The sequence below is a fragment of the Anguilla rostrata genome, chromosome 6 (genome assembly GCF_018555375.3).
Source record: "Anguilla rostrata isolate EN2019 chromosome 6, ASM1855537v3, whole genome shotgun sequence".
NCBI lineage: Eukaryota > Metazoa > Chordata > Actinopteri > Anguilliformes > Anguillidae > Anguilla > Anguilla rostrata.
In genome coordinates this window covers 50,612,546-50,638,714 of record NC_057938.1, presented here as the reverse complement: position 1 = coordinate 50,638,714, position 26,169 = coordinate 50,612,546, and the positions used below count along the sequence as shown (strand labels likewise).

General features: G+C 41.4%; 1 protein-coding gene across 2 annotated transcripts in view; it reads right to left on the bottom strand.

The window, feature by feature from the left end:
• Window positions 1-842: 842 nt before the first annotated feature.
• The window catches only part of scara5 (scavenger receptor class A, member 5 (putative)), a 43,637-nt gene continuing 18,310 nt past the window's right edge, over window positions 843-26,169 (bottom strand). For both annotated transcript variants that reach the window (XM_064340384.1, XM_064340385.1), the window contains exons 4-9: window positions 19,358-20,026; window positions 16,353-16,433; window positions 15,476-15,583; window positions 11,686-11,751; window positions 6,997-7,185; window positions 843-3,339 (exon numbers count right to left, since the gene is read on the bottom strand). In XM_064340384.1, the coding sequence (XP_064196454.1) occupies window positions 3,206-3,339; window positions 6,997-7,185; window positions 11,686-11,751; window positions 15,476-15,583; window positions 16,353-16,433; window positions 19,358-20,026 (1,247 nt within the window). In that variant the 3' untranslated portion in view covers window positions 843-3,205. The remainder of the gene's footprint in view (window positions 3,340-6,996; window positions 7,186-11,685; window positions 11,752-15,475; window positions 15,584-16,352; window positions 16,434-19,357; window positions 20,027-26,169) is intronic.

The window sequence follows — 26,169 nt, the reverse complement described above, 5'->3', positions numbered from 1 at the left end:
GTTGGCCACCATATGTCCATATCACATGTTAAAAAGTACCCAGACAAATATTCTCTGCCAAAGTATGCCAATTTGTAAAAATTCAGAATATTTTACAAAGTTATGGTCCTCATAAGGCCAATTTCACTGTTTTTATGTCAAAATAAATAACTGAAACAAACAGGATTAAAATGTGTACATCACTCGACATCTGTTTAATCTAAATCCACATCTGTATATTGTCAAGGAGTTTGAAGAAATAGACACCATGTGTTCAATTAACAGTGTTTTGAGACTCAACTGCAGTGTGTTTGGTATGGTACAGGAATACTATCACACAGAGCAATGTCTTAAATGTGTTTTTTTTTTTCTTAATTGAACTTTGGAAGTACTGTAGACAGAGATGTATACATACACACAGAAAACAAATATGTGCAAATGCTTGTTAATTATAACAAGCAAAAACAAGACATAAACAAGACCTATTCTGTTTGACTGCAGAAAAAAGATGTTCAGTTTATCCCAGTTGTTATCAGGTTATGTCAACTCCTTCACCTTTATGGGTAAACATTATTTTCTAATGTACATCATAAAAGATCATTTTGGGCTAAATATTTGCTGACTTAAACTATTTTGCATCAGCTGCAAACCATGTGCTGGGTTGATCGGGTGATTTGGTGGGCATCATTTCCTATTTCCACTGTACATATGGAAAACCTTTAAGGCAATTGTTCTTCAGTTTTCAGCATGATTTTTTTTTAAACCCGGTCCCTTGATGTCAGGGATAGAATTTCTTTGCTCACTGCTATGTATAAGCTGCCTATCCTCATTATAATAATCATAAATAATGAATGACACATGTATTAACAAAAGTGTATTTTATTTTCTCTCCAAACGGTTTATGAAAGGTTGATATTCACAATGATTAACTCACAAGTAGATGTCTTTCAGATCATAACATTTTTTGCAATGCATATAATAAAAAATACAATTTTAAATAAGTTCTCATCAGATATATTTATTTATGTACTGTTCATACCAGATTTAAAAAACAGTTACATTATAAAGCCAGTCAGAACTGAAGAGGGAATATTGGACAAATGCCAAAATTCTCAGCAAAGTGCCATTACAACAAAACAAACAGCCAAAAAGAATTAGTCTCATCCAAAAAATTGTGTAGACAACAGAGCTGTCATTCAGTTAATCTGGCATCTCTCTAGATATTCTTTCATGCATGATTTGTCACAGAGACTTAGAAGTAAGATGTTAATATTTAATATTAATAACTTGACATTCTATTTCAAATATCCTGGAAGAGTTGGCTACTGCCCCCACAAAGGGAGATGAGTTCTTAACTTTAAAATGAGGTCACAGAGATATCCTAACGTTGGTTTGATTCATCAAGGATTTTGCATGACACTGTAATGCTTTTGCATAGAAAGTATCATGGAGCTTAAAGCATTTCTTAAAAGTAAAATGGTTTTGAATTTGATCCTAAATTCACAAAGTTGAAGCCCTGACTCAAAGTTAAACAAACGTGCTCACAAAAAAAACATATTACAGACACATACTCTTGATAACATACATGTAGTTAAGGCACTTGAAAAGGAACCTTATTTCCCAGTCAAAAAATTACAGCAAAACAGTATCTGGCTCAAATGAACCAACCGCATTCAAGTTGCCAGATTTTTAAAACAATTGCAGTTCTGCGCAAACTGAGCTCTCCCACCATATTTAACAAGCTGAATATGTGAGGAAACAGGGTAGGATAATTACAGCAATCGTATAAAAAAAATACCTCTCGTTACAATACTAGAGTACATGTTTTTTAGGTAAAGATTTCTGTAGAATAAAAATGAAGTAAGAAAAGATGCCTTCCAGCTTTTGGAAAGGGGATTTAGTCCCCTGGAGGAGTGTATGAAGAATTTAAGTGAAAATAAGCAGAGAAGAGCACTTGTTATCTTTGGCTGTTGGCATTGTTAATGAGAACACACTGGTGTACCATATAGCGTTTTGCTGGCAATGGACTCCATGAATGTCAGTGAGACTCGACATGCAGTGTCAATGTCATTCAGGCCCTGTGTATTGTACAAGCTCCCTGTCTGGTCGTGTGGAGATGGGAGAAAGAGGGCCAAAAACAGCCAGAAGATAATGGAGATGTCACTGTTCAACGGTGGGGTGGACTATTGTTGAACCACAGTACTTGCTTTAGGGATTTCCATTCAGTGCTCAGCCACTTAATTCGTCTGTGAACAATGTGTTTATTGATATCACACATTGGAATGACCACCTCTCTACATATGAAGCCCCATCCTGGACACTACCCTAGCTTGCTGTTTCACCTCTTTCTTTATTTGAAAAATATATAATTAGTTTGGTCCATAGTTTCTCTGCAGTCTTCTTCTTTTTTTTTTTTTTTTTGGTAGGCTGTTGCAACACATGCAACTATGTTATCACCCTCTTCTGCCATTATCTAAACAAGTGAAAAAAGATCTACCAAAAACATGATTTTTTTTCTTTACAGTTTTTACCTAAAAAGTGTTATTTTTGCTCAATTATGTTTTACTTCATATCATTTACATGCTACTGTTATTTAATCAGATTTTCCTTTCAAATGTTAAACTTCTCTGAAGTCTGAATTAGCCTTTTTTGGTGCTACAGTACTCATTCTCATTTATAAACTAAGCAGTGTTTTTTTTTTCAAACCACCCAAGCACTTTTCAAGGACTTGAGAGGCATGTTTGGCAATCCTTTATTAAAATCAAAATGAGCTGTTCAGAGAGAACACACAAGTCTTAGTCATAAAAACAGTGCTTGGTCATTGGCTCCAAATAATGGAACAAAGCTTGACAGGCTTTGTCAGATCTCATTGTATCAGGAGATCATATGCATTTTAATGTAAGCCATTTGATGGCTCTGTTCTTTGTAATTGTCCTAACGTGGGCTTGCATTTGTTTATTATGTCTTTTGGTTGGTTCCTTATGGCAGTAGGGCTCCTTCAGTAATACCTGCTGTGCTAACGCTTACTAAAACATGAGCGATTGCTGACCCAGTGGCATGTTTGAAGCCCAAAGTCAAAACCTGTTTGCGAGACAGGCTCTTAAATCAATCGCACATGGGCGTGGGAGGGTGCAGTCGCTACGCGCTACCTCGCTACCTCGCCGCCTGTTAGCTGTAGCTCCGCGGGCGCTAAGGTGAGCTCGGTGAGGTCCGGGAGCCGGGTACGCTAAATGATGCACGTGACGCCGGCATCCTCCACGTGTCCGCAGTTGGTCTTGCCCCAGCCGGAGAACTTGCACTGGTGAATGGTGTCCTCCGTGCCAGCGCAGGCCACGTCGTCCATCCATATCAGTCCAACGCCTGGGAGATGTGGGGGGAAAGGCCAAGGCAAGTGAGAAAACAGCCTTGGGTTGCCGAGAAACCCGACAACCCACGGCAACGGCATATAAAATATACAGTACCGTTTTCCATCGATTGATCCTCGACAGAAGCCTTTTATTGAAGATCAGCTTTGAAAAACACTCGGCAAACAGTGACTTGTGGAAATGATACCACAGATGGCGAGGTTGAGTAGGAACAGTGCTTGTATTAAAATTAGCCTTTTCATCATGATTAAGAGAAAAAAGGGGGCTAAAGTATCTAGTTAAACTCTGGCCTCTCCAGGATTAGGGCTATTTTTGACACTTGTGTCTGCTGTGTGCTTTTGGACATAATCTGAGGCAGATCTCTCGGAATGGGATGAAACGCTCAGGGTGCCAACAGTGTGGAATCTGTGCTGTTGTTCTACAGCTTGAGTCCACAAGCACGAGGCAAGCCAGCCAACTGCCACCAGAGAGGGCCTCTGGCAAACACAGCCCTGCTTATTTATGAAATAAATGCGAAACAGATCCACTAAGTCCATGAACACATGGGGCCCTTTCTCATTGTTGGCTTGTTTTTCATTGTGACTGCAAATGATTTCAAGATCGACAGAATAAAAATGTGTAGGGACAGACAGAAATCAAACTTATGACATCTTACAAATTTACTGTGCTTGTCCATGTCTTCAGACAGTCCAACTATTTATTAAATTGAAACATCAATCCACTCATTCTTGAATTTGGATAATGTAATTAAATAGACATCATTTTGTTAAATTGTATGACTTGCTTTTCATTATTTGAATCTTGGTTTCAGTCTTGGTGAATTCCATTTCATTTGAAATCAAAGTTATGACTACAGGGAGTCTTATTTATGATTAAGTTGAACTACGACTGAGTTCGGCCACGGCCTTATACAAAGCAGTACATGTGTACATGTGAACTATATTAACAATAAGACCGTAATTGAGGGATAATAACAGAATCATCCCCATAGCCTCATGGACATTCAGGGGTTAACTCACAAAGATTTATCTTCCTCCTCAGAGTTTGGTTTTCAATAGTACTGTTTTCCTGTACGAGTCAGCAATAATTCCCTTGAGAATCCAGTGTCTATTTTCATTTTCCCAGGACTTTCTACACCATATTATTATTGTTTGTTTCAATAAATTATCCTGTAACTTTATCCAGGAGTTGGAGGAGTTCACTGACCTTTACATACAGTAAGAGATGGAAGACCTTCTGTCATGTGGATAATTAATAGACAGTATTTTGTAATGTATAAACATCTTAAAATGATTTATCTTCACTGATTTTCAAAAACCAGCAAGACTGCCTGGATTATCATGGCCAGTAAAATACCCATTATGAAATACTCAATGTAAATGAGTAACAATAGAGGAAAAGCCAAAAAAATCATACCTATTAAGATACAAGACTTATAGAAATATGAGGCAATACATGAAATGTAATGAAGTTAATAAGAATAATTAGAAACATTTCCAGTCAAGGAGTAGTGTTTATATTCTAGAACGGATTCATATCACATGCTTTGTACTCAAAGAGTGCCCACATAGATATTCTTGACTCATTTCCACATAACGTTTTAATGAAGAAACACAAATAATGTATTATTAACAGAAATTAATATGGCCTTTTCTTTTTTGAATGCATTACGATAGAATATTTCAGGCTGACAAAATTGAGACTGCAAATTCAAATGATGGATTCATCCACTAACAGATGACAGTTAACAGATGTTGGAATCCTTTCCTGCCACATAATTTTATTAAGTACTCCGTGCTGATTAGGGAATTCATGACCTGGCTTGATGAATGACTGAGTGCGAAATATCTCTTCTCTTGGGTACAGCAAGTGAGCATGACTAGTTATAGTTTCAATGCGCTAAACCTTAGTGACATTCTATATGGCAACGCAATGAATTCAAAGGAAATTAATGCCATTCAAAGGCATTTACAACAGGTCTGTCTGAGAAGGGGGAAAAATTTCTCTAGAATGGCACAGCCCAAAAATGGATGTATAGAATCCCGGAGCATGTGGCATGGAACAGGTTGGCACAGATGCATGAAATGCATTCAGGAATGTTGTTAATCTGTCTATGTATGATTTATAAATGCTTTTTTGGTCTCCTTCAATATATTATAGTGAGTGTATGGAAAGGGCATCAGAAGTGGTAAATCTCACAATTTAGCACATAATCTCCTGATACTTTATCCAAATATAGACTAGAGATATATGACCATTACTTCTCTTCAAAGAACAGCTAAAGGCAGCAAAAGTTTTATTTGAAATACCAGGAATTTTAAAATTTAATTTGGTACATCCAATGTCAACATCTATGCTAATGGCAGTTACCACCATTTAGCAGTCATCGGCTATTGTATGTTTTTGAACAAGACCAGATCTGATCACAGAAAAAAAGTGATCTGGTGCATCTTGTCTGCAGCACAAATATGAACAGGCCCACAAGATTATAAGATGGAAATGGGCCACAGTCAAGTATTAAAACTGCAGCTGTTCAAGTGGACCTTTTCAGCTGCTAAGATTGATTGCGACATGGATATTTTTTAAAGGATTTGCTTGATTTACTTCAGAAACTCATCACATATTTTCAGACTGCCTCATTTATCAAACGAATCAGGCTAGCCGCACTACGACTTATATTAAAAGGGGTGTCTATCCAGAATATAGATGGGGCACTGTCAAGACGTACATTTCAGATCAGTCATGCAAGACATACGTTTAGCAAAACACTGCCAATCACTGATGATGGATACAGAGAATGGTATACTTTGGCAGGGAACCATTAATGTGTTATCCAGTTACTCTAAACACTCTGTAAAGTCTAAATAAGGTGAAGCGGACAAGTCGTCCTGGCAGTGGTTGTCAAATTCAAATATCCGCAGCAGAATGTCCCCATAGGATCTCACACTCAAACTAAGCGTAGTGAGAGCAGATCCTGTTGTGATTTTTCATGTATATGAGCTCACACTGAGTGATGAAACCAAAGGAGACCCAGTCTGTTGGCACGGAAACTGCAGATGACGGGGGTGGCAGCTGCATGAACATTGTGTTGATTCCACATTCCTGGACCCAGTGCAGTGTGAAGGCAAATTAATGGGATATCGGCAAGCTAGTGGGACCACCCATGTGAGAACGCTGGGCTACGGCGATGCAACATTTCTTATTATTTTACATTTAATCTTACAGTTTTTCAATTAACCTGTTCATGCACCTGTGATTCAAACGAGCTTCATAACCATCTGGCAAAGTGTCACCTGGCAAGTGGTTAGAAGTCTGGAGATAAATGTGAATAATGCCTTCAATGTGATCCAGCGTACATTCTATCACCTGGTACTGTGTTCAGTCTACATTCTATCACCTGGTACTGTGTTCAGTCTACATTCTATCACCTGGTACTGTGCACAGTCTACATTCTATCACCTGGTACTGTGCACAGTCTACATTCTATCACCTGGTTCTGTGCATGCATGTTCTGTGCAAATCCAAATTGGGTACTTTGGTTTGGACGCATCCAATGGAGTGTACCAAAATCAGACAGTAGTTCTAAAACTGATCAATATAACAGTGAACAAAGGCTTGTGAGGATGGTGTAATAAAAGGTATAGCGCCTCACCTTGGCCGAACCGAGCGGTTTTGTGAACTTCCCTGGCTCCTTTGTAGCCCAGCATCCTGCAGACGACGTCGCCGTCCTTCTTGTCCCACACGTCGTCGCACACGGTGCCCCAGCGCTTCTCGTGGAACACCTCCACCCGTCCCTCGTGTGGACCGGAGCCGTTCACCAGCCTCAGCAGGGTCTCTTCCACTGCGGCACACGCAACAAACACACACACACACGGTAAGGCCAACAGCGCCTGTTACACTGCAGCACACGCAACAAACACACACACACACACAGTAAGGCTAGGAGAGATCACTCCCTGCTAAACGGTGTGTGTACGCGCAGTTTCTGTGTGTTTGTTTTGTGTTTTGTTGTAATTTGCTTAATAAAAAAATGTAATGTGAATAGTAACATTGTCCGTATGGTTATGTTATATGAGACAAAAATGTGTCTTTACAGCTGGTGGAAGTGGCTTAAGTTGCTGTTTACTTTTCTGCAAAAAAAAAGGGGGGGGGGGGGCGAAAACTAATCATTTGTGGAAAACGTTACGCAATGCTTGTTAAAATCAGATAAGTGTGATCACTTAGGGTGTCATATGCCTAGGTCTTCATTGACCTTCTTAAAATACTATTGAAAAGAGTCAAGTACACTTTTTAAGACTTGTTAGGGAAGGTTAGGGAAGGGTGTAACACTTCAGAGCCTGAGTTGTTGGAAAATATACAAATCAAAATGCTTAACTTGCTGAACTATAAGATTCATGATATGGGGGTTTACACAGAATACAGATGCATGTAACCCTACAAGATAAAGCCTGAAAAGAGTGCAAGAACATTGCGTAAATATGTCACAGATGCAGGCTAGCTCTTGGCCCAAAACATGAAGCCCATCTGGGTGAGTGGAAACACATGTTCCCCATAGACATGAAGTGAAGACCTTCATTTTCTCGGAAGAGATCACTCTAGCCGCTCAGAAGTCTTTCATCTGTACTGCTGGAGCCAACTCAGGTTAACTCTACTCTTAGGTAAACATCTTGGAAGGCTAATGCTGAGCAGCAAAGGCTATAAAAAGTACAACACAAGAAAATGACAAAAAATAGCACCAATTAGGAACAATCAGGAAAGTGACAGGCCAGGATGACAGGGTTGATGTTAAAAATGTGTCATGGTAATTGGGAAAGACACCCGGTTCCGTCATCTTCATTTAAGGTGTGGATTTCTGCAGACTCGTTCAACAATGCGACTTTCAAGGGACGATTTATCTGAGCCACTGAGCCAGTCAGTGAAAGACACGATTAATGCACCTATTCTGTGTAAATGAGAGTAAGAGGGATTGATTTACACTCCACGTTTGCAGTCAGAGGGATGACTGAAAGACATCTTGCTGTTGTATGGCTCAATACACTGTCAAGGTACCATGATGTTTGTGGAGCAGAGACACTGAACGAAGACTGCTGAGAACCTGTGTCCAGTATCATCTTAGCCTTTATATGTTAACTGTTTCAATCTCAATACTCAGTCACATCGCATCATAAATATAAGCTTTATTCAAACATCAAGTGTTTTTTGTGTTCAATATTTGTCTCTATTTACAAGAAAAATGTTTTACTTACCTACTGGCTTGCATAAACCATTTTTCAATGTAGTCTGAGCCTCTATTATTATGTATTAGTATTTGTACTGTAAAGTGCAACGGTTAAGTAAAACCATTTCAAGCACAATGCCCTGGAAAGCATCTGTCCCTGAGGAGTGCTTTGTGTCAGCGTTTTGGGTTGAGGAGATAACTGCTGGAGCAATCGGTTCACGAGCTGGGTGGAGGCAACCGCTCTCTCTGCCAGCTGACTCTTATTTGCACTGGGCTGTATTCGTCGAGGCAGCTGGCCAGCGCGATGAAATCCGGTTCAAAGGGGGCGCTCCCTCTTAATCTGTGTGTTTACGAACACCCCTCAGAGAAAACAAGTGACATTCTCCCATGGAAGGACTGAAAGTCGGAGGCCGACCTTTTCAACCCGAAAAGGCCACAATAGCGCAGAATTTGAAAAGGAATGTACATGAAAAGGAAGGTAGATCTGAAATGAAGGCCCTGTTGCTAAAGGAACCGTGTTGATTCTCTACCCAGAATCTTCTGTAAGAGTACAATGATGTTTTGATCCTTTAAAAAGAGGTACTCGCATTGTTGCAAGTAAATTAAACTTTCACTAAACTTTCATTGAACTTTTCATGTTCAAATGAATTAGCGGCAAATAAAAATCACTTATAAAACATGTAAGAATAATGGATTGTACAGTTGATATATATGCGAAAATTTTAACTTATAAAAAAAATGTATTTTGCCAAGGCACTGGACATATATAACTATACTGCATTGTAACATGATCTCCTAAGAACTGTCAAGCCCAGTTCAGTTTCTGGACAATGTAAGAAGCAATTTCACTTTTGACAGCCTAGCAGCTGTGATTATTCCACTGCATACTTTCAGCTGTAAAATTTAAATTACGAAAAGCAGAGAAATGGTTTTGCCCCAGGGGATCAAGCTCTGAAACCCGTGATGGCAATATCTTAAAAATAATCCATGAAATATTTACGTACATTTTGGGAGTGTCCAAAAACAACCAAGTTCTGGCAACACATTGTACACATGCTCAATATTACAGGCCCCCTCTCTCCAGATGTCTTACTGCTGACAGATGATTCTAAGATGAATCCAAAGCACTTTTCTAAGAAGGCTCTCTAAGCAGGGCTCCTTCAGTTCATTGCATTGTTTATGATCCACTGCCGCCAAGAAGGCTTTTCTTAAGAGCTGGATTGAGCCTATAGTGGGTCTCAATGTCCTGTGGAAAAACCATTTGTTGGACATAGTTCTCTTAGAGAGAGCTTCAGTCAGACTTCGAAGAGCTTCTCCCAATGTTCTTACTGCCTGGGACGCGAGTGTGGAGAGTGTGTTGCGTTACGTTCATTTCAGAGACACAATGTAATTTATAGCTGTACTTTTGCTGAATTTTGTTGTAAGCTTTTGCACAAGCATCAGTTCGAGGGAACAGCAACAACACATCTGGCAAAGACTCTTTTTTTTTTTTCATGTTTTGAAAACTGTGTTAACCACTGTGTTCTGAACTTGGAAAAGACTTTTCTGTTGGTGTGCCAGTACTCTAACATTAGCCATGTCTATTCAAAAGCAGGCATTTAACCTCAAAGCTTAACATTACAGTATTATCCCGGCTTGATTTAGGGGCTTGATGTTTTATATCAAAGTCAGGTAGCCAACTTTTGAAACGGGACATGCGTGGGGGGATGGGGCGGGGGCCGTTGGAGGAGGGCGAAGTTGGGGTAGAGGGTAGGGTGGGAGGGTGTGGGCGGTGCTAAGGCAATGCTAGCTGATATTATAGAGGTTAAGCTTTCATGCAGGCCCATTTTACAATCTGCCATGCTGTCCAGGTGGGTGTAGATGTCTGACTCCACGCTTGTCTGTACAGATGTCAACCGCGACTTTATAGATGTCAGTCTAGTGGGGAAAGGTAAATGAATGAAGAAGAGAGTGAGATCTGGGAGATTGAGAGCCTGTGATCTTTGAGAATGGACAGGCGCAGGAGGGCCCGGAGCTTTTGGTGACAGTCCAGCACCCACTCAACCATTAGCGCCACAGCCCACACTTATGGAATCAATTTCGTATGGAGAAAAAGAGACCTCTATCCCCTTAAATCACAGGACGTCAAATTTAGAGTCAGTGATCTTTCCTTTTACCTAATAGAGTAAAATATGTTTCAGATGTTTGGAACCGTCACATATATAGAACGGAGTTCCAGCTTTCATCACACCAAAATGGTTCTAATGATGTCATAGAGAAAACACAGCATCGCCAGCCTGAGGAAAAATTGGGGGTTCGCCTTTGCTTTCTTTCTCTACGTGAAAACACATTTCGGTTTTATTCAAATAATTCGCCTGTCAGGTTAGACATGCACTGAAAGGTGTGAAAGAACAGTGTGATACAGCAGGTACACGGAGTCACTGAGGGGAATGCTAACAAATCAAATCAAAATTCACACATCTGTGTAAAAAAATATTGCTTTTCCCTAACAAGGAATTTCTGCTCGTCTACAAAGAAAGGAGTTCCCAAGTCCAGCATGCACTTTGGACAAGGAATTTTCATTGCTGTGGTCGATTCTCCTGTAAACTATATTTACAGTCCATGCTGCCTGAGACTCTGAAACGCATCTTTAAAATCCTCTAGATATCGATGTACGTAAGTAATGAACTCCCTGGACTGTAAAGCACAGGTGAATTAGATCTGTTTAGGGTGTTAAATTTAAGCCATGAAGGAAAATTACAGGACTCAGTGCTCTTGTATCCCCTCACTCAAAAACACGAGGAAAATGTATTTATTGGTAATGTTTGGGAAGTAAGGTTTCGTGCCTCAATGGTTCTCCAAAGTGCCCTCAAACATAGTCCTAATAAAATAAGGATGGAAGCACTGATTTCCAGGCCAGGCAGGGCTTGTGTGGGTAATGGAATTCCTTGGGGCTTGTTTACTGGTTTCATACATGTGGAACCTCCCCTACTGCCCCACAAAATAGTTAAACTGTGACATCATCAGTGTGAGACTAGCATGTGTCCTTGGGAATCATAATGTGCATCGTTTTTCTTGTGAGAGATTTTTTACATGCATCGGCACCCAACGCCACCAATTGCACATTTAAGACAACAAGCTTACCTGTCTTTTCACCCAGGACCCCTCTATCTCCTTTGTCGCCTTTTTGACCCCTTTCTCCTCTTTCACCTTGAAAACAGAAGAACATTACAAATCAGAACATGCACAATGGACATCACAACGAGTTTGGGTTGATTAGACTGTTAAATGTGACAGTTATGCGTGGAAGGATCACCTCTGAGACCTCTGCTGCACACAGAGTCTCCCACGATGCTCATTAATCTCAACTTCTGAAACCATAACCATATGCTCTGTTGCGAATTTTTGCGGGTGGGATAGGATTAGGGCTAAACCTAGGCTATGGTTTGTGGTTTTCAAATCACAGCTCCGACATGGGAGAAGGGCTACATTCAAGGTTACCGTAATATAATATAAACTAATGCAGTCACCCTCACACTGAGAAAAAAGCTAAACCTACCAACCTCAAGTGTTAAATTAGGGGAAGCACTTGTACAACTCAAAATTCAATTTCCTAAATATAGCATTTTATCACTGTGATATTCACCGAGGGAACCACAAATGGAATGTTATTTCCTTGTCATTATGCTTCATATTTGTCAATTACAACATAATTGCCATATGGTACAGTCAATTCCCCTTCAAACATGCACTCTACTTACTGGCCGTTGAGTACATATGTTGTAAATATATATTGAGTTAGCCTTTTCAAAATCCATTTCTACCGAATTTATATTGGCACACTTTTTCTGTAAGTCAATGATATTCCTTTGCAAGAGGAAAGGGGCACTGAAGAGAGACTTCTTTGAATACACACATGCACATACCAATACATGCACACAAACACACACACACACACACACACACATACACATAAACTTCCCCAGTATTATTCTAAATATAACAAAACAAACCCCAAATAAGGTTTGGCTGGGCAAAGCAGGAATCTAAAAATCTGTCTTCTGAGGTTCAAAGTCTTGACCACAGACTAGACACTTCCTTTAGTGCTACTTTTCAAATGTTTTGAGAAAACAAACAAAAACAAAACAAAAAAAAAACACTTAATTAGACTTGTGTAATGATCATTTTACAAAAACTACAGTGTTCCCTTCAGTACGGGCAGTAAAATATGGGCAGCTGATCTTGTTCTCCAAGAGAACACATCACACCCTTCATCGGGGTCATGATATCATATTCTCCATAGACAAAGGGCAGACTCAGCCATTGAGCTGGGCCATGGGCAATTTAACACAGAACCTATCAGGACTGAATCCCAGTGAGCTTTCAAAGCAGTCACTCACCAACATTTCTTTTACAGTTTAACAGTCAGTTTTATGTTGATTAAATATCACAATGAGGGTGTGTGATTGTGTGGTTGTGCATTATTCTTACTGATTATTATAGTTCACTTGGAAGAGTCTTACAGTTTACTATAAATATCACGTCCTGCAGTGGAAGAGAAGTAAAGTTTTCCAGAGATTTAATTCTGGGCTTAATGTGAAAAATGAATTAATCAGAATGCTGGCACATTTAATTGGGCTGAACTTTCAACAAGTTAGATCATTGTTTAACAAGATCATTGTTTTGTCTTTTACAAAGTGCAGTAGTATACCAAGAAAAATATATGCATGTAGTTGCCAGAGTTTCAAAATAAAACATGTTTTGTTTAAATGGTTATTTAAATATTAATAAATGACATCAATTATACCACCCAAACATTTAATTTTTCTTAGCTTTTTCCACAATACCTTGACATATCTACCCACTGTAATAGATAACAGATGCATTCCAGTCTCAATGACCTGTATCCGTATCTTTGTTGCTGGCCTTTATCAAAGGAAAACAATACGTTGTGCCATAATTATAAAAATGTAATAGCATATGGCAGTCATTACTTTTTACATATCCTCATTCATAGCCTTACACTCTTAAGATCATTTTTCAGTTAAGATAAATAGCCTCGTAACCAGTGCTACAGTCAGGTTTCCTGGTACAATATGGAGGTAAAGCACTACAGAGGATCTCAAAAGCTAAAAAGGCTCAAAAGTCACTTGGCTTTATGGCGCAGGCCAAGTCATGACCTGCGCCTCTTTTCCCTGGTCTGTGCATCTGTGTACAGACATGAATGCTCTCTTGTTTCACCAAGTAGTGGGTCTTTATTCAGGTTCTGAAGCACACACTTCCCACTGAATTCTCTGAATTCCTCTTCCCTGGCCAGTCATTTGAGTACATTGTCTACTAGACTGGCAGATTACTTTGTCTCAGGAAGCTTTCGTAACATATTTTACACATGCATTTGCACAGCTGGCATTTGCCGAAGACATTTGAGCTAGGTACCTTGCCCAAGTGTGCTCTTCTGGTTACAAGTTCATCTCTCTAACCACTACACCACACTGCCAACCCTTCCAAAACCTCAGAATGTGGCGCAATGCACTGCTTTTGTCGACAATGTTTTTTTATGACAGCTGGTGTTGCCATAAAGTGATATTCATGGACATTTCAATAGGCTGTTATTTAACTGGGGATGTAATTAGTATGTCTCCTTTCTAAAACCGGAACTAACCCACGAGACGTGGCACCCAAGAAGAACCACCAATTGCTTGGTCTTGTAGCCGGTAGACCACATCCTCTGTTCACAATGTGAACAGTGGTCGGGATACATTTTACAAATACCCATTCTTAAAATACATCACAGGAAAGGAAACAAAATGACTGTTTGGAGAGGTATTTTAGAAGTGGCACCAAATCTTTCGGTTTCCACTGAAGGGCTTTAGGGAGGCTAATAGGCTTCACGGAAAGGCGGAAAGACTTTGTTGTTTTAATCGCTCTTGTTTTAAGCCTCTTTTTCCTGAGTTTTAATCTGCGGGATTCGGTATAGATCAACCGGGATGGGCTGCAGATGCATCGAGCTGCAGAACCTTATCCAAGCTCAGCGTTGTTCACTCAAGGGGGGTTGGGACTTCACCAAGTGACAGCTCGGCCAAACTAAACTGATCCACACCAGCTGCATGTTAAACACGCTCGGGGTCCATGAAAAACACAAAAGATCCATTGTACTGAGTTACAACCATCACAAAATCAGCTTAGGCGCACCGCTTTGAACCATTTGAGAGAGAGGACAAACATTAGATGTCTCCCAAGTAATGGTTTGATAAATATCCAAGGTATTTTCGTGTTACGTGCTATCAGAAGCTTGGTGAGTAGCTTTCCGTACATTCTTCACCCGAAAAAACACAACACTGAATCAGTGCAGTAGGTCAGGCTGCCTGAGAGGAATGATTGATGTTGGTGTTCCAGAAAAAAAACCAACACAAGTCAATGCTTGATTGGGATGCCAAGCCAAGTTAAATGATGCTTCATGATTCTATTTTAGGGGAATTCATTCGGTTTCCATTTCATACCTTAAAGGAACAATCACAGTACACAATACAAAATACAGTATGTAAAAACAAAAAATATAAAAAATACTACAAGAGCACCTTAACCCTCCATATTGTCCACCTACCAATGTGTATATGTCTACGAAGAGCATGCAGCACCAGCAGCACACTGTCACAGCATGGGTCACTTTCATTTCAGTTTGGTTCAGGCAATTAATTGAAGTTCCATTAATGAATTGAGAAATGTCCATAAACATTCTATGAGGATTATTCATTAAATGGATTCCATTTCAGACAATTTCCTGATAAGTGACTGAATTGAAATGGAATGGCCTCCAACCCTGTGTTCTATCACAGCAGGGTCAGGGAAGTGGATGTGGAAGGTGGGCGGACTCAGTGGACTCTAGAGTCACGTACATGACACAATAGGAGCCTGCTTGTAATGTAAAGCGTACCTTTTGGCCCTCTGGGTCCCATTTCACCTTTGGTCCCGGGGAGTCCGCCGTTTCCGGCTGGGCCCTTTAGACCACGTGGACCTTGGATTCCTTTTTCCCCGGGGAACCCTGACAACGAGCAACACCGATACATCACAATTGCTTTCATACAAAGTTTTATATGCTGTATCTGGTGCTAAATAACAAACACGCAAACCGTTGCAACTGTCTTACAGAGAACTACCGTAAATGAGTTCCCACGATATGAATGTTGTCAAATGTTAGCAGACCTCCTACGAAATGCTGACTGTTGGAGTGATGCTACATGTCACCAGTCTAAGATGAACTGGAGCTTTGCTGCTTCATGAGATATTATGAGCAAACAGGGAAACATCATAGTTTAAAAGATTATGGTTGCTGTTTTTTTTACACTTTGGCAATGGCTTTCAAAAGTAATTCACCGGAACAATCCAAAAAAAATGTTTGGAGGGATGGAACTTTACACAGAGCGTATGACCACATCCCATCTTTGGGGAGAGGAGTCTAATATTCTTTCCTGACTTGTGACCCTTCGGGGAGGGCCTCATCATCTTGAAGTATAAGCAGGTCAAGTTCACCTTCTATAGTTTTTTTTGTTTGTTTTGCAAACGCAGAGTACACGCCTGCAGGAAGACTTGTACTCTGCATTTGCAAAACAATGTTAAAAACCACACAAGGTGAATTTTAAAAGCTTGAAAAATCAATTTTGTGTGTGTGAATCATTTCACTTCTTCATTTGAACTTGTTTTATTGGTTTTAATGCACCAAACCAAGTGAAGGTGAGCACAGTGATTTTTTTGTTATACATCGATTTACTCAGACATCACTAAGGTGGACCAAATGTAGAAATGACAGTTACCTGCAATCCCGGGCAGGCCAGGTAATCCTGGGTCCCCTAGGGGCCCCACATCTCCCTTTTCACCCTTTGGTCCCGGAGGCCCTTGATGACAAACAGGAGAGAGAGAGACATTTTTTTAGTGATTCAACAGTGAAAGGATAAAGAAAACCTCACTGCTAGAACAAAATGTTCCATGGAGTGTTTTTTCGAAAAGTGATGCCAGACTACATTGCCATTTTCTGGGTGTGTGACACTCAACCAAACTGCATCACTATTGACCACAGAGCTGAGCTTCAGGAAAAGATCAGACTCCTGCAGAGCAGATATTAAAGGGACACCCCCAGCCGTCTCTTGTACTTGGCTTCAGCTGACCAGACCTCACTGCGTTTGTTTTTCGATTGGGCTCACTACAATGAGGAGCATTTGGATATCGTGGAGCCAAGGAGGCACAGATCTACTGATAGAGAACTTTTCTAGGGCTGTTGTCGATTTGCTGTGTAAAAATAAGAGAAACCCGGTTCTTATTAATATGAGCTATTCATAAACCAGAGGGTGTGGTGCTGAATACTGAATTAATGGAACACTGCGTAGACTCTGGGACGTGTACAAGTATAAAGCTTGAATTAATGCACTTATGTACTCTTACATTGTAAGCAGGACAAGAACATCTGCCAAAAGAAACGTCATGTAGTAATATAACTGACTTGGGCTTAATCCTACTTTTAAAAGCGTCAGGCTTAGAGATTAAAAAGTGAGACTCTACCCAATAGGTGTCTCATTCTGCATTCTTCCCATACCAGTTTAGCAGACAATTGGATTTATTTGTTAAAGTGTGAAGGCTTAACAACAAACCTTGGCAAATGGCTCTAAAGAATGCATATTTCCTTGTTTGCAGAAATGCATATATTCACCATTGCAGTGTCTCTCTCTTTTTGACCATGGATGGCAAGTACGCCTTTCTGAAAGATCTATTTAGGAGGAATTTTGCAGTTGTGTCTTTTTTTTTTTTTTAATCTTGCTTTTGTTATTGGCTTGTGAGGCTGTGCCAGCCACCTATGTATGAAAGGGGAAAGGGAAAATAAGCAGTGATTTGAATTGGCCATTGTTCAGCATGCCATCATTTTACTTCCGAGCTTGCGGGCCTACGTCAGGTGCTGGAGCTCCTGGCCCATTGCTTTTCCTCAAGCCCAACTGAGTCGGACAGACTTCCTCTGTGGGGATCTCTGACATCAATTTGAATCCTTCGATTGCGCTGAATATTTCTTAAACCTTTTTGGCTCTGCGATGTGTAGTCTAAAATGGAATAAACTCAACGTGGCGGTCGGCCAGTGAGCTAATGTATTTCAGAATAGCCCCAGACAATCGAAGGCACATTAGCCAAGAGGTACATTCTCAGCGACACAGGCCTTTCTTTATCATGTATTGAACATTGAACATTCTCTGTCCTCATAGGTCAAATTAAAAAAAATAAGAGGATAATTAATTTGGCAAATCAATCACATGGCTTGTAGCTCAAACCAGAGCTATGAATCAATACCACAGACATGTTATTGATACTTCAATTAAGATATCTTAATTCTGAAAACACATGTATAACTTGTGCAGTTGAAAGCTATGTATTCAGACAGTAAGTTGTCCATCCATCTACACTGCTTATTCCTGGTCTGGGGAAGGGGGCAGGAGCTTATTCCAGCATGCACTGGGTGAAAGGCAATACACCCATCACAGAGCACACACACTCATACCTATGTTGTCCTCATGTTAAAAAAAACTTGACCCCCAAAGCAAGTTTAGATAAACTGAAATAAACCTGATTAACAAGTTCTGGAAAACATAACTTACATAGGGCTAACATAGGGCTAAGTTGTGGTGGAAACCACATATATTTTTTCACTATGGACAAACTATTAATCCAATTACAATTTGACGGACTGTATAGTATTTTCCTGGGCTGTTTCCAATATGGAATAGGAAGTTCAGTATAAACAGTGAGGGTTTTTAAAAAAAATATAACATCTCAAAAATACTTTGGTTACCAAGGCTTTTTGATCTCTCTGAAATTACTGTGAAATGAAATGGCTGCGAACAGAGAATTTGAGAGGTTGTGGTAAAGACTGACTTAGAAAAGCAAACATGTCTTCCCGGACGTCGTTACATTTAATCAAGATAAGAGGCCCTACAATTGTGCTGCTTCCATGTTTAAACTCTCCCAATATTAGCTGCAATTTTAAAATGTGTCTTTAGATCTAAAAATGCACTTTTAGAATGTATTTTTCGCTTGAACTAGCAGCAGTCCGCCCTGTCCAAATTGGAAGGTATGAAATATAAGCAAACGCCATTTGAACAGGGAGAGGCACGACACCAGTAACACAAGTTACAGTACCACTGTGAGGTGTGCACGTTCGCTGGCCAAAGCACTGCTTAATGAAAAACAAATGTGATGTTCACTGGAAATAATGACAAGGCTCAGTTCTGTGGTTTGGAAGTAGCTAAAATTATCTGGCAACTGGTTCGAGCCTGAATAGATAATCATTCCTGCACCCCAAAAATACTGAATTTAAACACAAAGTTCCTAATTTGGCACAAGGGCTATATATGACTATACAGCCATATATTAACTATTCTCGCTGTGACTCGCCCTAACAGTACACCACAGATTTTTCTACAGCAGTTCAGACATTCCAGTTCAGGACAGCAGATCTGCCTTCTGTGACTCTGTAAGCATTGTCAGAAAAAGGAAAAAAGTAGTTCTAAAGTAGACAAGAACTAAACATTCATGTTCTGAAATGTAGACAACTGCCCTCTTTGGATTTTTCCATAAATAAACTGACAAATGTGCATACAAACGTGAAAGCATCTTAACTCTTAATATTGAACTTTAAATATATCATGTCTACTCTTCCTTTAGTTCAAGGGCAATAATGAATGAACAGTCAGCTGAATAATGACTGTCTTGGTAATGTATTGTAATGTATGTACTGTATAATGTCTGTTGATAAAAGACAGTTCTGCAGGCTAGAGAGCACCTTCTATGAGAGTGAGGTTCTTCAGAGCCACAGACTGCTGCCAGTCCTTCAGTCTCAGGTCCTCGGTGATGGTGTTCAGGATCTCGATCTCGTTCCTCAGCTGCTCCTCCATGTGGACCTGCGCCACCCTCATAGTCCTGGCGTTCTGCGTCACGTTGCTGATCTGGACCTGCAGGTCCTGGATCTTCAGGTGGTGGATGCTGATGTCGCTGTAGAAGGTCCGGTTGATGGTCCAGCCGATGTCCTCCAGCCTGTCCCTGAGGCCGCCCACCTGGCTGGACGTCTCCCTCAGCAGGGCGTCCTGCGTCTCCAGGGAGGTGACGGCGTGCGCCAGGCCCTCGCTCAGGCTGCTGGCGTTTTGCCGGCCGGGGGGGGCGTCCGCACCCCCCACGCGCTCGGAGAGCCGCGACACCGAGCCGGCCGTCTCCTCGGACCGGGCCTGCAGGCCGCGCACGTCCTGCTCCAGCCTGCGCAGCGCCAGGTCCAGCTGCACCAGCGTCTGAGAGTGGTTCTGAAAGAGGTTCTCCAGCTTCCAGATGTTCTCCAGCACGTCGGTCTGGCCGGAGAGCTGGCCCACGGACTGCTGCAGCTCCCGGTACCTCTCGCCCATTTGAGTCACGTTCTCGATCATGGCTTCCTGCTTCTCCGAAGATGCCTGTGACCTGGAAACTGAAGGGTCAGAAGATGAAGCGGTTGAGTTTTAGTTGTCATTATTTTCATATGCAATGACAATTGGAGGTACAACAGAGATACAGAGTGCATAGGCAAAAGGTGAACGTCCAGGGATTACCCACTTCATAAACAGCGTATACTAACCAAAACTGGTCTGGTCCAGTGGGACTGAGCTGACATGCAGCTAAGTTATTATGATAGCTAAGAGCATGTTTAGTTCCATAAATATCACACATGATTTTACAGAATGTATGCTTTCTCTCACACCATTATCCAAACACCAACCAGTTTATTGCATGGTAAAAAGTTAATTATGAAATCTTAAATCTGTAAAAATCTGTTAAATCTGTTTCAAATTTTCATCATGATGTTGATCTGCATTCCACAACTTTTTCAAGTTAATTACAACGGATCTGTAATGATTCTAGCCTGCAAAGAACTTCGACGACAAAGAACTTTAAGCAACATTTAACTTTTTCAACATGACTGAAATCTGTTTTTTTATAGTTCCAACAGTTATGGGCACTGTTCTTTGTGGTAAAGCCCGGTCTCACTGGAGGAGACTTCTGTTGTCAAAATATTCTGCTGTTGTACGGGAAACATTTCAATCTGTTTCATACTTGCGACTCTCTTAGGACACATGGCTTTTCAGTTTCGTGCTCAGCTATAGAAAAGTTGTGTGGTAAGGCAAAAAAAAAAAAAAAGTTGGCAGAAGACAGTTCGTAACAAAATACTCCCCCTTCAGTGGTGACGCCATTCAGCGATATACTTTCACGAGACCCTTTTGTCAAAAAAACATGTAAGGTTTCTCAAACTAAGTAAAAGAATAAGTGCAGAGGAAACAAAAGGAAATGACTCCCACCTCAGTGATCATTTCTGTCCATACCTTCTTTACCTATTGATATATGTGTTGTATGAACTATTTCTCACTAGATTGTTTCCATATGATGAGAAAAAAACAACCTTTAAGGAAAAACTCAGATTCTCACTGGCTGGTTATACTGTAAACTGTATAGAAAACTGCACTGAAATGCAAAACAGGCCACCGTGTTACTTTCCGGCACATTCACCTCTATCTCAAGCTATAAGACTACAGATAAGACAAGTTGTTATTAATTGTTTTTAATCAGAGTTCTGGGACCAGAGAACTACACTCTAAAATGAGTTTAAAACCGAGTGGAGTTTGTGCCAAAAACCACATCAAACAGATGGATTTTTTTTTTCTCCCAACAGGGCAAATTAAGCAGAGGGAAAGATCTGGATTCTTGGAAGAGAACAAATACCATGTCGGTAAAGGTCAGCACTCATTTAATGTTCTATCCATCATTGTTGGAGACAACCTGAACTCTCAGGAAACCTGCTGCAAACTTCAGGAAACATTGATTATCCCCATTTAGCATGAATGAGGATCACCAGGGCATACCCTTGCATTGGTCCTGCATCTCTTGACACGCGACTAAAAAAGTTTAATTGCGCACAGGCGTTACGACCACGAGCAAAAACCGCGCGAAAGGCGACGACTGCTTTCGAAGCGACGTTCTCACGCGCAGCCCGAAACAGATGGGCTCTCCGTGTGAAAGCAGATATCCCCCGTGCCTGTGGTCCTTTTTCTCCGTATTCCCGAAACATCTTGCTGTCCTGGCACTCGGGGTCCTTGCGGCGTGTCACGGTGCAAGCCGAGCTCCGGCTCCAGGTGCGAGTCGGCTGCGCGTCCCGGACCAGATGCTGCTCTCCCACTGTTCGGGAACGGGGTGAAAAATGTGGGCCCAGCCGCCCTCCTTTTTCCTGTTATTTAGTTTCACGTCCCACCTGAACATGGTCCTGATTATTCCCCGGCGTCTCTCCGGCTAACGAGCCATTCGCAAAAAAAAATGGCCTTCTCCGATTTTCTTACATGCATGCTTGTATGCTTGTCAGCAAGGAATTTAGACATAAGAAATGTAGCTGCCTCCATCTATGGCTTAGCTGTGGCCAGGGCTTGAGTCTCTGTAAGACACCCTATTATTAACCCAAGCTACCTACACAAACCTCTGTGGAGGTGACCTCCTCAGCCTGTACACAAACACCCACAAAAGCTCAACCTACCCAGGAATCAATGTGGCACACACATATAATGACCTGGATCAGACAGTAAATAAATAAACATCAAGATTTGGACAGGCTGCCAACTACTCCACAGATAATTGGACAACCCTGTGTATGTTTTTTGGGGAGGGGGAGGGGGGGTGTGTGGGAAAATGTTAATTGCCTGTGCAACTGGGAACGCTTTGGCGGAGGACCGTTTGCTCAGTTAACGAGGGGCACGTATGAACAATAAACACAAGTAAAGATGGAGGCCCTGGCAGGCTGACAGTGGTGCAGTGGTGCAGAGCACCTGCGTGGGCTGGGAGGGCCTTGGCGGTTTTCGATGGCGGTCGAGTCCCGTGCTGCGAGGAGGTCAGTGTACACAGGCCGCCGCGCGTGCGCCATGCCGTTAACTGGAACCGCGTCCTCCAGTGACTCATTTATTCCAGAAGGAGGCGCTGCTGCAGTGGCATGAAATGTCCGCACTCTCTCTCTCTCTCTCTCCCTCTCAGTCTCTCTCTCTCTGTCCCTCTCAAGCATACTTTTTCTTTCTTTCACTTTCTAGATATCTCTCAATTCAATTACAATTCGATACATTAGCATGACATGAATATGACATAACTACTGCGATATCACATAGATATCATATCTCTCTCCCATACACAGACATCTCTCTCTCACTCTGTCCGTCTCTTAAATTCAAATGCGCTTTATCTGCAAGACAAGTAAACTACTGTTGCAAAAGTAATGAGACATACAGGCCCCTACAACCAAGAAATGAGGGGGGAAAGAAAAAGAGTAACCCCCGTCTCTGTCTCTCTCTGTCTCTCATTCTTTCTCTTTCTCTCTCTCACCCACTCTCTCCCTCTCTCTCTCTCTCTCTCTCTCTCTCTGGAGCTGGAGGGGGTGCCACAATATCATGCCTTGGCTGAGTTATTTCACATCTCTCTCACAGGCTCACAATACACAATTTGTGACCTTGGGCCCTTCGTTGCAATCTTAAAATGTGCCGCCCTCATCATTAACTATGAAGACCAAATGAAATGCTAGAGAGAGAGAGGGTCATTATAAGGGTTTGTGCAGTCCCATACTACACTTTTAGCCATCCCATAGGGTCCCCAGCAGAGGACTAATGTCACTGTTAGCAGCATTGCAGTGGGTAGCAGCGACAGTAATCCAGACATGTTGTATTTAATACCATGAGAGACCTTAGGCCACGGAGTCAAAAACAACCTGGGTGTTTAAATCACTTAATCTTAATATCTCTTACGCCAAATGTACTTTTTATTACTAACATTGTGAAATATGAATATGAAGAATGTGAATTCGTATTCCTTTAAGCTCTTGGTGACCATTGCTTGAGGAATTCTGATTACACGCTGGTTGGCTGACAGGCGATGTCCATGAGGGTCATGCCGCGCCATTGTGTTTACACTCCTGTAACATGACTGCATTAATCTGCTGATATAGTAATTCTCCATGCATTCCCCAGCTGCTTTTTGCACTTTTTTAATCAACATTTATCCTCAGAACAGGGTCCTGGCAACATATTCATTTGTAATATATTATTCACGTGGGACACACACACACACACACACACACACTGTTTATTGAGTGTCTGTGCCCATTATTAAAGGAGGGGTTGTTCAAAATGTGGCGAAATCACCCAGAAGGCACTGCTGGAATGCTACAGTGTAAACAACTTTGCACGCATGTCGTCATGGTCATTGTTTTCGTCGAATTAAAACCACAAACAACAGGAGTTCACAGGAACCAGGATTGATTCCAATGGGAAATACACAAGGACAGCTGACATGGGATGAATGATGTGGGTAATAATTGAATAATGTGGCGTAATGGTTAAAGCATGGCAACCCCACGCCTGATGAATATCTCTAACATTTTAAGTCACAATGTATAATCTTCTGTGTCTGCTGAAGGAATGTGAAGTAATAGCTGTGAATTATGGTTCCATGTTAGCTCTGCAGGAGGGCACGGCACTTTAAAAACAACATAATTGGGTTTTGGAGTGAGTCGGATGCAAAATTGAAAACACGGCAAGCTCCTACAGATAAAAAGGTCTGCTGAGAAAATAAGTCATAAGCCCAACACCATCTAAAGATGTGTGTGCGACTGCAGACTCATACAACCTTTATGATTCACCCACGTCATGTCAAACGATTACCGTTTCGGGTAGCATCATGCTGAAGTAAACAGAAGTTAACAATGACATGGAACAGAAACATTGCCTGATAATTAAATTCCAAAACCACAAAGCCACAAATAGCTCCTTCAGACTCAGTGGAATAACATGCTCTCTTATTCCCTATTACTCTCACTCTTAATATACAACTGCATGTTTGTGGACAACTGTCAGGCCAACAGTCACCATAATCTCATCTACTGGCATTGCATAAGCGTGATAAATGCACATCATGGCAAATAAGAACCATGCAGATCAATGCCTAGTGCATGCCTTTAGGAGCTATGGATGGGCTTTGAGTTTGGCTGTGGATGGGGCTCTGAATTTTTTTAGAACAATATTTCACGCCAGACATTCATTGGTCCCTCCTCTAAAATTTGGCTGCTAAGACCTGCCTAACTGGGTGATCTCTCATAGGTCTGCTCATTGCATCTGCAAGATAGAAATATTTCAAGTAGTTCACATCAACAAGGTGTAGTCAGCACAATTTGGAAAAGAAAGATAGGAAAAAGAACAATTGTCATTGGGCTTGATTAAAAGCAGGTCCCCCGATGCTGCTGCACCTGAAGATCTCGTTAAAGACCCATGTGACTCTACGCCCAGCGTCCTTTCTTTTTCCGATATATCATTCTTTTTCCTGGGCGGCAATCTCGGCCCGTGGGTAAAAAACACAGTGATTCATCCTGACCCCATTACTGGCCGATGATGTCACAGTGAGTGTTTTTGCAATCGCACGAGCGGTCGCTGACGGCACGGACAGCTCGTCCCCCAGCTGAGCGCCATGCAGCGGAGCGGGATCTATGGCCGTCTTGTTTCACTGAGAGCAAAGAGGGCCGCCCTTCTTCTGGCTTCCACAGCACAGAGCCTCTGGCATCCCACGCCACTGCGTTATCACGTGATCCCGCCCGCCCACACCAGGCATGCAGGAACAGAGGTTTTTGGGGGGGGAGAGCGTCTGCCAATGGGTCAACCTACAAAGAGAGCTCTGTCGCGGAGAGGCCAGCCGAGACGTCGGGCCCATGGATGCGGGCCTCCCTTTGATTCAGCTCCACGGGTCCGGCCAAAACTGGGCCCAACCGAAAACCGGACTGAATTTTATAGCGATACTGACAGCCAAGGGAAATGTCTGTTTAAAATACTGTTATCGGCACACGGCTGAAGTCCAAATGATAATGACAAAATAATGAATGAACTGCTTAAAACAATATATCAAATAAAATGCTTCATTGATCATTTATATGTCAAAAAATCTATTCCACACATATTACATATTTAGTCTGATTATGTAATCAATCCCTTTGAAAAGCCACTCCATTCACTCTTCTAAGATCGGTCCACAGCTAGCACCAGAAAAGACGTCAGACGATGTTGTTTTTCCTTTGTTATTCCAGCGCCTACAGTGACGCGTGTGTGTCATCTGGAGCACATTATGGGATTGCACCAAACTCTTGAGTCACGCTCTCATTTAACAGAGCATTAACTTGTACTTTGGGTACCAATAAACGTAGTCTAGCAGTGGGAGACATCAACATGCAGTTCTCATTGTCTGCGTAACAACATTAAATGCTAATGCAACCTTCTTTGGCCTTGAATTTCCATAAAAAATTATATACAGATCAAAGCCATTTGTACGTGTGTGTCATTCTGTAAATGACAGCTTCCCATACAACGCCACCAAATTAGTTATCACCAGTTATTGGTTTGGGAACCCTGTTTGTGGTGAATACTGTTGTACTGTTTTGATCTCCCTTCTACAGCAAACAATAATGGTGAACAACTTAACCATAATTAATAATAATAGTGGTGAGAGCAGAATCATTTCCTGGGGTGAGATAGCAGGGCCATACATCTTGTTGAAATGAATAGTCGAGAG